This window comes from Drosophila bipectinata, chromosome XR (assembly GCF_030179905.1).
Source record: "Drosophila bipectinata strain 14024-0381.07 chromosome XR, DbipHiC1v2, whole genome shotgun sequence".
NCBI classification, from domain to species: Eukaryota; Metazoa; Arthropoda; class Insecta; order Diptera; family Drosophilidae; genus Drosophila; species Drosophila bipectinata.
Genome location: NC_091735.1, coordinates 8726409 through 8739329, shown reverse-complemented (window position 1 = coordinate 8739329; position 12921 = coordinate 8726409). Strand labels below are relative to the sequence as shown.

At 39.7% G+C, this 12921-nt stretch overlaps 1 protein-coding gene across 2 annotated transcripts in view; it reads left to right on the top strand.

The window, feature by feature from the left end:
- Nucleotides 1–12032, top strand: part of kat80 (katanin 80) — a 42383-nt gene extending 30351 nt beyond the window's left edge. Inside the window, exons 6-10 of one of the 2 annotated variants that reach the window (XM_043211330.2) lie at nt 623–1699; nt 1766–1881; nt 11176–11265; nt 11337–11411; nt 11467–12032. In XM_043211330.2, the coding sequence (XP_043067265.1) occupies nt 623–1699; nt 1766–1881; nt 11176–11265; nt 11337–11411; nt 11467–11701 (1593 nt within the window). In that variant the 3' untranslated portion in view covers nt 11702–12032. Of the gene's footprint in view, nt 1–622; nt 1700–1765; nt 1882–11175; nt 11266–11336; nt 11412–11466 lie in introns of those variants that run through there. The other variant, XR_011444200.1, reaches the window with a different exon arrangement.
- Nucleotides 12033–12921: the final 889 nt, after the last annotated feature.

Below are 12921 nucleotides of genomic sequence, written 5' to 3'. Positions count from 1 at the left end.
TGAAATTGCAAGTCGGCGCGGGTTATCGTTATCCGACCCACTCCAAATTGCGTTTTCATTCAAACAAATTAAGGGTATGCGTTAAAAAAAAATGTATGACTTTTTGGGACACCCTAATATATAGATTAAACTGTATTTTAAAAGTTTTCTTTAAATAAATTTTTGTACTAGTGCTGCAGAAATATGCAATTTGTATTTGCGGGAGGGGGCGTGGCGAAATTTGAAATAAACAAAGAATATATACTTTATGGTACATACAATATTCAATTGTACTTTACGACTACTGGGTATAATAATGACAGACAACATTCGGACTGCTATTATATCAGTGTAAAACACACCAATACACATATTTTAGGTGCGTGCTCTCTGATTGGCCAGCTCTACTTTAAAATATAAAAATTCAATTAAAATATTCAAATACTCAAAATTAAATCTGCAGAACCTTTTATTATTTTTATATCATTGCTAAGGGTTTTATAATTATGGAAAGATATTCTCATAAGAATCAGTTAACTATATCTAAAATTGCAAGATTGTATAAGCTTCGGGTACACCCGACGTTAGCTTTTGTGTTTTGGTTTCTTTAACTCTTTTAAATCTTTCTTTATTGCCGTTAAAGATTACCGGATGTCACGAGGAAGACACAGTTTCAGTTAACACCATCAGCTTAGATCGTTTAAATCCGTTTTATCAATCGGTAAAGGCGATTTCCACATTTAAGCATAACTCGACTAACAGAAAGAGTTTTTCACGTGGAAACCAAAAGTTTCGTCTGGCTCTAGGAGAGTTCAAGACCGATGAGGATCAGGAAGAGCATGAGGACACCGAAGGGCAAGGCTTCAACCGGTTTTTGTCGTCTAACTTAAGTCTTGAGGTGGTAAGTGAGACTGTGCTAGAGTCTGGAGAGACGTCACCGATGTCTTCGCTTCCTTCTGTTCATCTTCCTCTGTCTGTGGGCATGTCAGCGGACCTTGCACATCCACATGCGTTCTGCGGCGGCATAGACTCATCATTAACGCGAGGAAAACCAGCCCATTTTTCAGAGAGCCTGCCACACAACGACAGCTACAGTACAGAAGTTGGTGGATCCACTCGCTTTATAAGAATGACTGGGCCAAGCTCCCTGCACATACCTGATAACTACAGCATATACTCCCTTGGCAAAAAAGTCGCGACCGAGACGGAAGAGCAGCATCTAGAGATCAACTTGAACGAGAGCAACCCTCCAATACTAATAAACTATGATAATTATGATATAGTCGAAGACTTTCCGGTCAACCAAAATCTAAACGGCATGACCATTAACTACAAGCCCGGGCCTACCACCTCGACTATAAATGCGTCGTCAAAGTCTATTAAGAAAACCACAAACAATTCGCACAAAAGAACTACAAACAGCATGGTCAGCAACAAGCAGACGACTACAGGTATTTTTGGAGGCAACAAGCTTAGTCAAGTATCGTCGGTTAGCTCAATGGAGTTGCATAAACTAGACGACAACATGGTCTTGAAAAAGTCTTCTTCTTCAAGCGTAGTCAATAGAAATAAGCGTCCCATGGGCTCCCAATTGTATAAGGAAAACAGTCATCAAAAAAACATAAGCGTGGAAATTATAACAAAACCTCCGATTCGCTCTCGCACCTCTTTGGACATGCGCGCGGCACGTCCAAACAAAAGTCTGGAAAAGCATAATAGTGTACGTATCATTTTTCGGTTTTACTCTTACAATTCCTTAAATAATTAATATTTTTTCGATTCCTAGGCGGCATCAAGCCATGATCATTATGACTTTGATGTGCTTGCGAGATCCCACGAGGCTGTACTTCAGGAACTGAGTAATCGCCAGACCAGTCTGGATAGGCTACGAAGCGCTACACGGTATGTTTCGTACACGGCTCATATCTAAACGAGCTAAAGTCTGCTAAGCGGACAAAAAATAATTTTAAGGGGCCTGTCTGAGTGAATGTCAGAAGCCCAGCTATGCGAGAAAGGCAATAGGAGTAAACATTCGACGTATTTTTTGTTATCGCTTCGTTCTTCTCCCTTACTTCTCACTTACCATTTGGAACTTGGACTTGTATGGTATCCGCGAAGATCAAGTTTGTGTTTCTTAATTTTGCCACGTTCACTCGTCCATATGATACCCAGTACTCTTCCCTTTCTCCTACACCCTGTCTTTTTTGTCTTTCCAGTCTTTCTTTAATTTGGCTACAATTGGCCGATCATAATGAGAATTTCATTATACAATTAATTTTTTATTAAAAAAATTTTGAAAAAAGTCCGAAGCTTCTTTCTTCAAAAACACGAAAAGTGGGTCATTTCCGATTCTTTAGTTATACGGCAGCTTAAGTATAAAGCCATACTAATCTGCAATAACTTGATGAGCTTCACTTCCATTTCATTCCTATGGTATGGGGTAAGGACGACACAGCCCACACACGTAGAAGACAATCTTTACCTCTTGTAAGTGAAACCAAAGATTATAAAGTACATAAATATGTTTTTAAAGTTTTTTTTCGGGAATGTATGAATAATGTCCCCCGGACATCTGAGTAACTGAGGAAAATAAAGTGGATTTTCTGGAATTTTTTGTTGCCAAATGAAAAAGCTTATCGAACATTTGTAAATTAGTTTTTATTATATGATATGCGAAGTACCAAAAAAATTTTTTTTCGAATAAATCGAAAAAAAAAAAAATGGCGGCTGTGCAGCAATTCTTCGTAGGCCTTTTTTTTGAAAGGGGTCCATGGCCGGACAGCTAACGTCCTTAAGTTTTGAAAAAAGAATCAAGTTTCGTTAGTTTCTATACATCAACAGCTATCGACACACGTAGGATTTTTGCGATATATTGATTTTTGCAACATTTTGAGTGATTGAAAAAAGTTAAAATTTTCACGAAAAAAATACGTCACAAATTGTTAATAAAAAAAAGTAAGCAAAAAAATAATCCTACGTGTGTCGTAGATAAAGGTATTTTAAATATACTGTCAAAATTCACTGACACCCCCATCCACTTAAGCCGCTGGGGCTAGTGCGGTATCACTCCCCCCTCCTATCCAGCTTTCCGGATGAAGGCAACGAGTCTGCATGGAGCGATCTCCTTGAGGAGATCCTTGAGGTTCGTGAGTACTGCTGCACCCAATAATCTGAGTCGGCTGCGCCCCAGCGCAGGGCAATAACACAGGAGGTATGCGACTATCTCTTCCTTTTCTACATCCCCACAGCTCGTGTAGTAGTCCCTATTAACCAGGGTCCGGTGATGGCCTTGACCGCCAGACTGCAGTCCTGCATATTGATGGTGATAAGCATCATTGATTTTTTCCTAGGTCGGATAGGCCGTATCATGCGTGAGTTCCTGAAGTTTTGGAGATTTCTCCATTTTCTCAGTGCTACGCGGTCAAAGTGATCCCTGCATTTTAGCCTACACGTAGCTAAGGGAATGCCTACTAGTACCTTCCCTTGCTAGTTCGTCAGCGGTACAGTTTCCCAAGTAATCTCGTAACCGTAATCCGTAAACCGCCTCCCACCTGGCCATTCAACTTTGAACGTCTGTGTTCAACGTCTGTGTAAATATGAAGGGAACCGGCTGGTCCCGGGATTAGTGTGGCCCATACCTCCCTCGTTGGAATGGATACCTTATATTTGATATATAAGATACCTTATATATATACCTTATAAAGTGGGATGATCAACAGGTACACAGTAGTCTGTGGCCCTTTGGTGAAGTGGTGTAGGTCCGACTTGGTATGTCCATAGTCGGTCCTTTTCCATAGACCCGTCTTGCGAATCCTAATTGCCGATAGCGTGGCTATTTTGGCTCTCACTATATCTACAGGTAATATGAAGTCTAGGGCTACTGTTGGTGTGGTAGGCTGCCTGTAATGCAGACCTCCGCCATCCTTTGCGTTTTCCTAAATCTCTCTCTACATGTAGAGTTTGCGAGAGCAGGCCACCAGACCACCACCCCGTAGAATAGGATGGGTCTAATGAACGCTGTGAAAAGCCATCTGACTATCTTTGGAGATATTCTTCAACTGGGTCCAATTGCCTTGGGGCTTGTATAAAGCGCGTTTGTTGCCTTGCAGTCCTGTTTACCAAGAACTGCTTTATAAGGCGCACGGATTGATCGTCTATTCCTAGACTCGTCAGCGCATTGTTCATCGAACATGGCAGGATGTTGTTAAACGCACCGTGCTTCTCGATGTCTAGAAGAGTGCCGGTTCGACGAACGTAGTGATCCCGTGGAGTGCCGTCTCCGTGGATCGGGTTTTCCTATACGCGTGCTGTGATCCCGAGACATCATCTGGATTAATGGTAAGATTAATGCGGAGGCTGATTAGTCTCTCCATTGTCTTGAGGAGAAAGGACGACAGGCTTATAGGTCTGAAGTCCTTAAGGGTGCAGTGTGATGGTTTTCCCGCTTTGCGTATGAATACGAACTTCGTCCGCAACCACGTTGCGGTCACGATGCCTATTCTGAAAATTGCTGAGAAAGATTCCTTGACCCATGACCTTAGATTGGGTCCGGCTTTGATTAATTGTGCCGGGAAAATTCCATCTGGGCCTGGGGATTTGAAGGGCTTGAAGCGTTTTATCGCTCAGCTGAGATACCTATTACTCAATAGGCATTCGAGTTGGTTTGGGAGGGACAGGCTGTTTCCCAGTTCTTTGTTCTACTGCCTGAGGTCCGCTTTGTACGCCTCCCAAGCTGTCTCTGTGTTTGCCTTACTGGCGAGATTAAAGGCTTTGCGAGTAATGTCAAGTATTTCTTCTTTACCCTGTTGTAGGGTTTTTTTGACCATGGAGATGGGTTCTGTACCCCTATTACCCACCAGAAGATTGGGGTTTGATTGATTCACCTCTCTCGTTCGTTTCAGTGCTTCCCCACTGATGATGATTGGCGTTGGCATCGCAACCTATGATTAGTTCGATCTTTTGCGTCCCGCTGTCTTCCACCAGCTGTTTGAGTAGCGGGTGCGGGGGGAGGTCATCCTGGTCGTGGATCATATACCCTTAGAGGACCCTTTGGGCTCTCTATTGCTGCGGCTACGTGGTCTTCATTGCTGAATTTAGGTAGATACGGACCGTCACGTGCTCGAATCCGTATATGATCCGGTGCTCTGACTTTTCCAGGACTTTCACCGGAGGTCTACCGCCTCCTTGACCTTGGCGTCTCTCTAGTCCGCCGTGGGAAGTGACGAATTGCAAATCCTAAGCATCGTCAGGATAGTTTTAGGGTCGGGTTTTAGGGTTAACCACTTGTCGCCAAAGGTCCTTTGGGATGAGCCCATCTTTGGATCCCTTGTCCAGAACTTCAATGAGGGTTCTTACCTTCGTAACTTCAGCGAACGAGCGGTTGGACGGCAGCGGCTGGACTTTCCGCTTGTTGGCTTGGGGGGCTCTCCCTCCGTTGAAATCTGCCTTTTCGCACTCTGCGCGATCTCCTTGGCAGGATCTGACCCAGCGAGTTTCTTCGGCTCTAATCTCACACCCGCCTTTTCCGGTTGGAAGTCGGGCAGTATCTCCCTTGCTCACTTTGTAATCTCGTCCGGGTTAGCTTCCGCCGATGGGTCCGCCCTCATCAGGATAAAGGCTGCTCTCTTCCTATCTTTATAGGAGCCTTTCCGCAGCGTCGAGTGAGATGCTCCCGGACCCCGGTTCATCGTACGGGCCCCGCTGGTTGGTTTAGAAGTTGACCCTCCACGCCGTTCGGTGGCCCCATGGCTAGCCTCGCTTTGGAAGAAGATGCCTTGGCATCTACCTCCGCACCGGCGCGAGCCGCCTCCAGATGTTGCCTCTCTGTGAGGAGCTTCTCCATCTCAGCAACTCCTTGGCTTTTAAAGGCCTTGGAGTTTGAAGGGTCACTGACCCCATTTCTGGACTTTTTTTAGGGAGTTCAGTTCTCCGTTTTAGTTTTTTTTTGTAAAGTAGAATTCATATTTGGACCCACGAGTAGGCGGGAAGGGTTTCGTCCATCATGACATAGTCCGCTTGTTACGATAATCCTGGTTAAAACCAGATAATAAAGGATCCGAAGAATCTAGCGCCCTGTGGAAAAGATCAGCCATAATATTGATTCGACTATTTTTTTTTGCTTGTGAGAGTCTGTCTCTCTTGTAGATATTGTTAGGTGCATCTGATGCATTTTCGCCTAAGCATCCTAATCGAATTAATGTCGACTTATTTATCTGATAACTGTGGACTAGTAATTCGTGAATCGTTGGTGGCATTGAGTACCACGGGTATTTCTGCATATATAAACAAAACGTTTTCTCACAAAAAGTCAGAAATTTCATGAATGTAACTATAAAAATGACTTATTTTTTGTCTATTTCCTCTGTTATCTTGGTTATCCAAGATATCTTGGTTATCTTGGTTATACTGGTATATACTCCGATACACAATTTTTCGATTTTTATACGCCATATTTGAAAAAGTTAGCTGTGGCTAATTTTAAACGAGAAAAAAGGTGGACGAACGGTGATCAATTTGGTGTTTGATTAAAGAAAACACTCACAAGTACTTTCTAGACCAATTAGTTGTTTTCAGCATGGAATAGCTTATTAGTTCTATTCCACGAAACACGGAGAACGCATGTTAGATTTCTAAAAAAATACGCATAAATTGGACCTTAAACAATGCTAAATCCCTACAACTACACTAAAAATAACAATTTAAATATATTAAATAGTGCGTACCTTGAAGATTACTTTCCATAATTTAGTTGAATTTTGTTGACTAATATAACGCGTGTGAAAAAAATAAAGGTACTAAATATTTTGGAGCAAATTGCTATTCGGAAATCTGCTGATCAAGGGCAGTGACTTTTAAAAGCACTCAAAAAGCTTTGGTGGTGCTTTTAAGAAAACAAGAAAGGAAAGAATCCTTTGGGCGGAGCCGAAGTTGATATACCCTTGCAGTTAAAACCGGATATATATCGCAAAAATCGGATATAGTTGGCCAAAACTTATGAGAAAATCATAATATAACCAATTTATAAAAAATAAAGCTCAAACAAAGTATCAAGCTTCTATCTTCAAAAATACGAAAGTTGGTATTTCTACCAAAAACCATTTCCGATCGTTCAGTTATATGGCAGCTATAGCACACTTTTGACCAAAATTATAATTTTGTCCAAAATTATATTTTTGGCAAAACATTACGACATGCCAAATTACATAAGGATCGGCCGACTATATCCTATAGCTGCCATATAACTGAACGATCTGAAATGACCCAACTTTCGTGATTTTGAAGAAAGAAAGCTGAAACTTAGAACAGATTAAATTTTTGGTCAGTTAACCCAACCTACTAAATTTTATAGGGATCGACCGACTATATCCTATAGCTGCCATATAACTGATCGATCGGAAATGGTTTTTGGTAAAAATACCAACTTTTGTATTTTTGAAGATAGAAGCTTGATACTTTTTTTGAGCTTTATTTTTTATAAATTGGTTATATTATGATATTCTCATAAGGATCGGACAACTATATCCGATGTTTTCTAAATATATCCGGTTTTAACAGCAAGGGTATATCAACTTCGGCTGCGCCCGAAGTTATCTTTCCGTTCTGGTTTATTAGCCACTTCTTTGTATAAGGGAAAAATTTTATGTTCAGCTAGCTCCCTTATTGAAAAATACTGTTTTTTTGCTAAGCTCTCATCCAAAAGAAGAGCTACAGCTTCATCGGTCGATACTTTCACAGGCTTTGAAATGTTCTGTCTTAGTAGATTTCGGATATTTTTTGCCTTTCCCAGACTTTTAGCTAATACTTCTAGCTTCTAATTAAAAGAGAAAATATTCATTTAAAACAGTAAAAATAATAAGGTGAAACTATTTTTGTGTTACTCCATTTTAAAATTGTACTTCAATTTAACTTTTACCTTTTCAGGTAACCTTTTTTCACAAATACACAAATCGTTTTAGCCCACTAAAAACACTTTTGAAAAACGCAAATATTTAACCTATCGAACCACGTTATAAGCTGCTAAACTTATCTTAAGGTAATGTCAGTGCAATCTTGCTAGCGTTCCGGAGCAATGTGCCCTTCCATTGCGATTATTCTTTTTACTCACTGTTACTCCCAAGCGCTAGTAAAATTGCACTGACTTGTTTTGGGAAAAGCGTTATAACTTCATCAATTTTCATAATTATACCCTTGCAGAGGGTATTATAATTTTGTCCAAAAGTGTGCAACGCAGGGAAGGAGACATCTCCGACCCTATAAAGTATATATATTCTTGATCAGGGTCACCTCCTGAGTTGATATGAGCATGCCCGTCTGTCCGTCTGTCTGTCTGTTTCTACGCCAACTAGTCTCTCAGTTTTAAAGCTGTCGTCTTGAAACTTTGCACACGCCCTTTTTTATTTTGCACGCAGTATATAAGTCGGAATTGCCGGGATCGGCCGACTATATCCTTTAGCTGCCATATAACTGATTGATCGGAAATGGTATAAATTTGGTGTTTATAAAGTTAGAGAGTTATTTGACACGACACGAGAGCTATTTTTGGCAATACATTATGACATGCCAAATTCGGCGGATCGGCGGACTATATCCTATAGCTGCCATATAACTGAACGATCGGAAATAGTATAGAACCTTGGGACTTTTTTTTTTAGATTTTTTATTGTAATTATTTGGTTTTATTATGATGTAATCATAAGGATCGGCCAACTATATCCGATGTTTGCGATATATATCCGGTTTTAACTGCAAGGGTATATCAACTTCGGCTCCGCCCGAAGTTAGCTTTCCTTTCTTGTTTTGTAATGAAATTGGTCATGTTTTATTCTTGATTAAGTCTTCTTGAGATTAGTATTGATAATTGAGAAAATATAGGTGTGTGCCAAAAATGATACCATTTCTTGTAAGTTGTACCGAAAAAATGGCGTCAAAGTCCGAAAAACTCGACAAAAAATCAAAAATGTCAGTTTCTTGTGTAAAACTATTATCCTTTTTTAAAAATTATAAAAGTTATGTGTTTAAAAATTTTTAATAGCAAAAATGTCTTGAAAAAACGTTTTTTCTAAATAAATCAAGATTTTGAGGGTGTTAGAAATATTTCAAACACGGTTTTGTACTATATTCGACCTAATAAACAATTTCTACTAGGTCTCTTCAAAAATTCAAAATCACTGTTGCACTGTGTAATTTATCCTTATAATACTGCTAACATGGTTTATAAAATATACCAAAATAAGAGTAAACAAGAAAGGAAAGCTAACTTCGGGCGGAGCCGAAGTTTATATACCCTTGCAGTTAAAACCGGATATATATCGCAAAGATCGGATATAGTTGTCCGATCCTTATGGGAATATGAAAATATAATCCAATTTATTACAATACAAAATCTAAAAAAATTCCCAAACTTCTATCTTCAACATGCCAAAATTGGTATTTCTACCAAAAACCATTTCCGATCGTTCAGTTATATGGCAGCTATAAGATATAGTCGACCGATCGTTATGAAATTTGGTAGGTCGGATCAACTGACCAACAATATAATCTGTACCAAGTTCCAGCTTTCTATCTTCAAAAAACACGAAAGTTGGGTCATTTCCGATCGTTCAGTTATATGACAGCTATAGGATATAGTCGGCCGATCCTTACGAAATTTGGCACGTCGTATTATTTTGCCAAAAATAGCGCTCATGTAAAATTTGTGTCTGTTTCTACGCAAACTAGTTTCTCAGTTTCAAAGCTATCGTCTTGAAACTTTGCACACATCCTTCTATCCTTTGCGCGCAGTAAGTCGGAACGGCCGGGATCGGCCGACTATATCCTATAGCTGCCATATAACTGATTGATCGGAAATGGTGTAACTTTGGTGGTTTTAGAGTTAGAATTTCAATTTAGAAGTTTCAAATTTTACATGAGTGCTACTTTTGGCAAAATAATACGACATGCCAAATTTCGTAAGGATCGGCCGACTATATCCAATAGCTGCCATATAACTGAACGATCGGAAATGACCCAACTTTTGTGTTTTTGAAGATAGAAAGCTGGAACTTAGTACAGATTAAATTTTTGGTCAGTTGATCCAACCTACCAAATTTTATAAGGACCGGCCGACTATAACTTATAGTTGCCATATAACTGAACGATCGGAAATGGTATTTGGTAGAAGTACCAACTTTTGAATTTTTGAAGATAGAAGCTTGGGACTTTTTATACCCTTGCAGAGAGTATTATAATTTTGTCCAAAAGTGTGCAACGCAGTGAAGGATACATCTCCGACCCTATAAAGTATATATATTCTTGATCAGGATCACCTCCTGAGTTGATATGAGCATGTCCGTCTGTCCGTCTGTCTGTCCGTTTCTACGCGAACTAGTCTCTCAGTTTTGAAGCTATCGTCTTGAAACTTTGCACACACCCTTCTTTCCTTTGCACGCAGTATATAAGTCGGAACGGCCGGGATCGGCCGACTATATCCTATAGCTGCCATATAACTGATTGATCGGAAATGGTATAACTTTGGTGTTTTTAGAGTTAGAGAGTTCAAATTTGACACGAGCGCTATTTTTGGCAAAACATTACGACATGCCAAATTTCATAAGGATCGGCCGACTATATCTTATAGCTGCCATATAACTGAACGATCGGAAATGACCCAACTTTCGTGTTTTTGAAGATAGAAAGCTGAAACTTAATACAGATTCTATTTTTGGTCAGTTGATCCAACCTACCAAATTTCATTAGGATCGGCCGACTATATCCTATAGCTGCCATATAACTGAACGATCGGAAATGGTACTTGGTAGAAATATCAACTTTCATATTTTTGAAGATAGAAGTTTGGGACCTTTTTTTAGTTTTTATATTTTAGTTAATTAGTTTTATTATGATGTAATCATAAGGATCGGCCAACTATATCCGATGTTTGCGATATATATCCGGTTTTAACTGCAAGGGTATATAAACTTCGGCTCCGCCCGAAGTTAGCTTTCCTTTCTTGTTTTTTTTAGATATTTTATTGTAGTTAATTGATTTTATTATGATATTCTCATAAGGATAAGTTTACGATATATATCCGGTTTTAACTGCAAGGGTATATCAACTTCAGCTCCGCCCGAAGTTAGCTTTCCTTTCTTGTTTTTCCTTTCTTGTACCCAGATTAAAAATATACATATATTTAAAAAGTTATTTTGGAACTATTTTTAGGTCACACGATGTTTTGGGCGCCTTGAGGCAAGCCAAGAATACCGGAAAATCTATTTTTATAGATCTGCTTGGAGCCATACTAGAAAAACCGTAAGACAATGTGCAAAGTAACAATGGCATAAGTCTAATACATCTAATCCACTACACAAAATTTCTTTTAGATCCTCGTGGAATTTAGATTTCTGCATGTTTGTTTTGCCAGAGATATATGACCTTTTACAAAGCCAACATAAGTTGTAAGAATACCATAATATTGCAAACTTAGTAAACTAACTCATCTATTAATTCTAGTCACTTCACAAGAGCCTGCGATGCACTACGTATAATTCTCTCAAATTTTTTGCCAACCATCCAAGAAAACCTCGATACCTGGACTGCAAATGGCCTTGGTGTCGATGTGACGCGTGAGGATCGTCAGCGAAAGTGTGCCGAGTGCCAACGGTGGTTGCTTCAGATCAAAAACTTGCCCGAAAGCATCCACTTGGGGACCACTTTGTCTCAGCTTCAAAACATAATAATTTTTTAAGGTCTACGTCCATGTGGGTCTGTTCAGTTATATATGCGTATTGACCGTTACAATAATAGTCAAAAAAAGAAAACCACCAGCTTCCTGTAAACTGCGTAGAACCAGAGTTAAATTAAGTGGCCTCATTTGTCGCTCTAAGCTGCCAAAAAGAATTTTAAACAATTGATGATTTAGGAAAATTTGGAACCCTCTTGGTCAGCATTAACAATTTAAGACATTAAACGCGTTATAGAATTCAAATAAATTACGAAACTATTACATAAGTAAAAATTTGTGACAATTTTCTATGGGTTAGTGTGGGTGGAACAACAGGTACAACTGAGTAACCCCCTTCTAGTTTCTTTTTTAAATAATTGTTTTGTGTATATCTGTAATTATATTTATATATACATCTATATCTGTCTGTTGAATTTGAACATAAAGTTTTGATAAATCAAAGAAAAAAATGTTTCTATTAGGTCTTATTATAATGGGTAGAGCATATTGTGTTTTAATCTTGGATTTAAGAGAAAGTCTAAAAACATTTTATTGAATTTGTTATAGTTATTTAAGTTTTGTTTTTAATTATTTAAGAGCTTTGAATATTTTTTTTCAAAAAGTCGTGGTCATCATGATTCCAACGCCATCTTCACGGCCCCACTATGCGCCACCCATGTGGGAAGATGCGGCTGGAATGAACTTCCATGTCACCCGGGGTCCAGAAAACTTGCGAGAGAGTAAATCCTTGTCCACATCTTCGAACGCCCTATGCAACTCCGTTTAGGCTTCTTGAAAATTGGTGCTGTTGTCGCTCCAGAGTTCCACTGGGCACCCTCGTCGGGCCATAAAGCTGCGTACTGCTAGAATACAAGAGTCAGTGATTAATAAATACGCTACCTCAAGATGTATTACTCTTGTAGAGAGGCCGGTGAAAAGCACGCCATATAGTTTCTCTGAAGTCCTTCTGACCCGCACCGTTAGAGGTCGAAAGTAGTCCACACCCGTGTAGCTGAAGGGTCTATGAAAGCTGCTACTCTTGGATAGAGAAGTCCCACCATGCGCGGCGGCTTGAAGGCCGCTGTCGGTTCTTGCATTGTTGGCAGGAGCGTCGTATCCGAGCAAGGGTGGAGTTGCCTCTCTTGCCAAAGAAATGTCGGGCCGTTCAACCAATGACTTTCTCGGTTGAAATCAGGTCCTTTGTTCCACTTAGTGGCGTCATCCGCCACGTTCTCGGAGGAAGG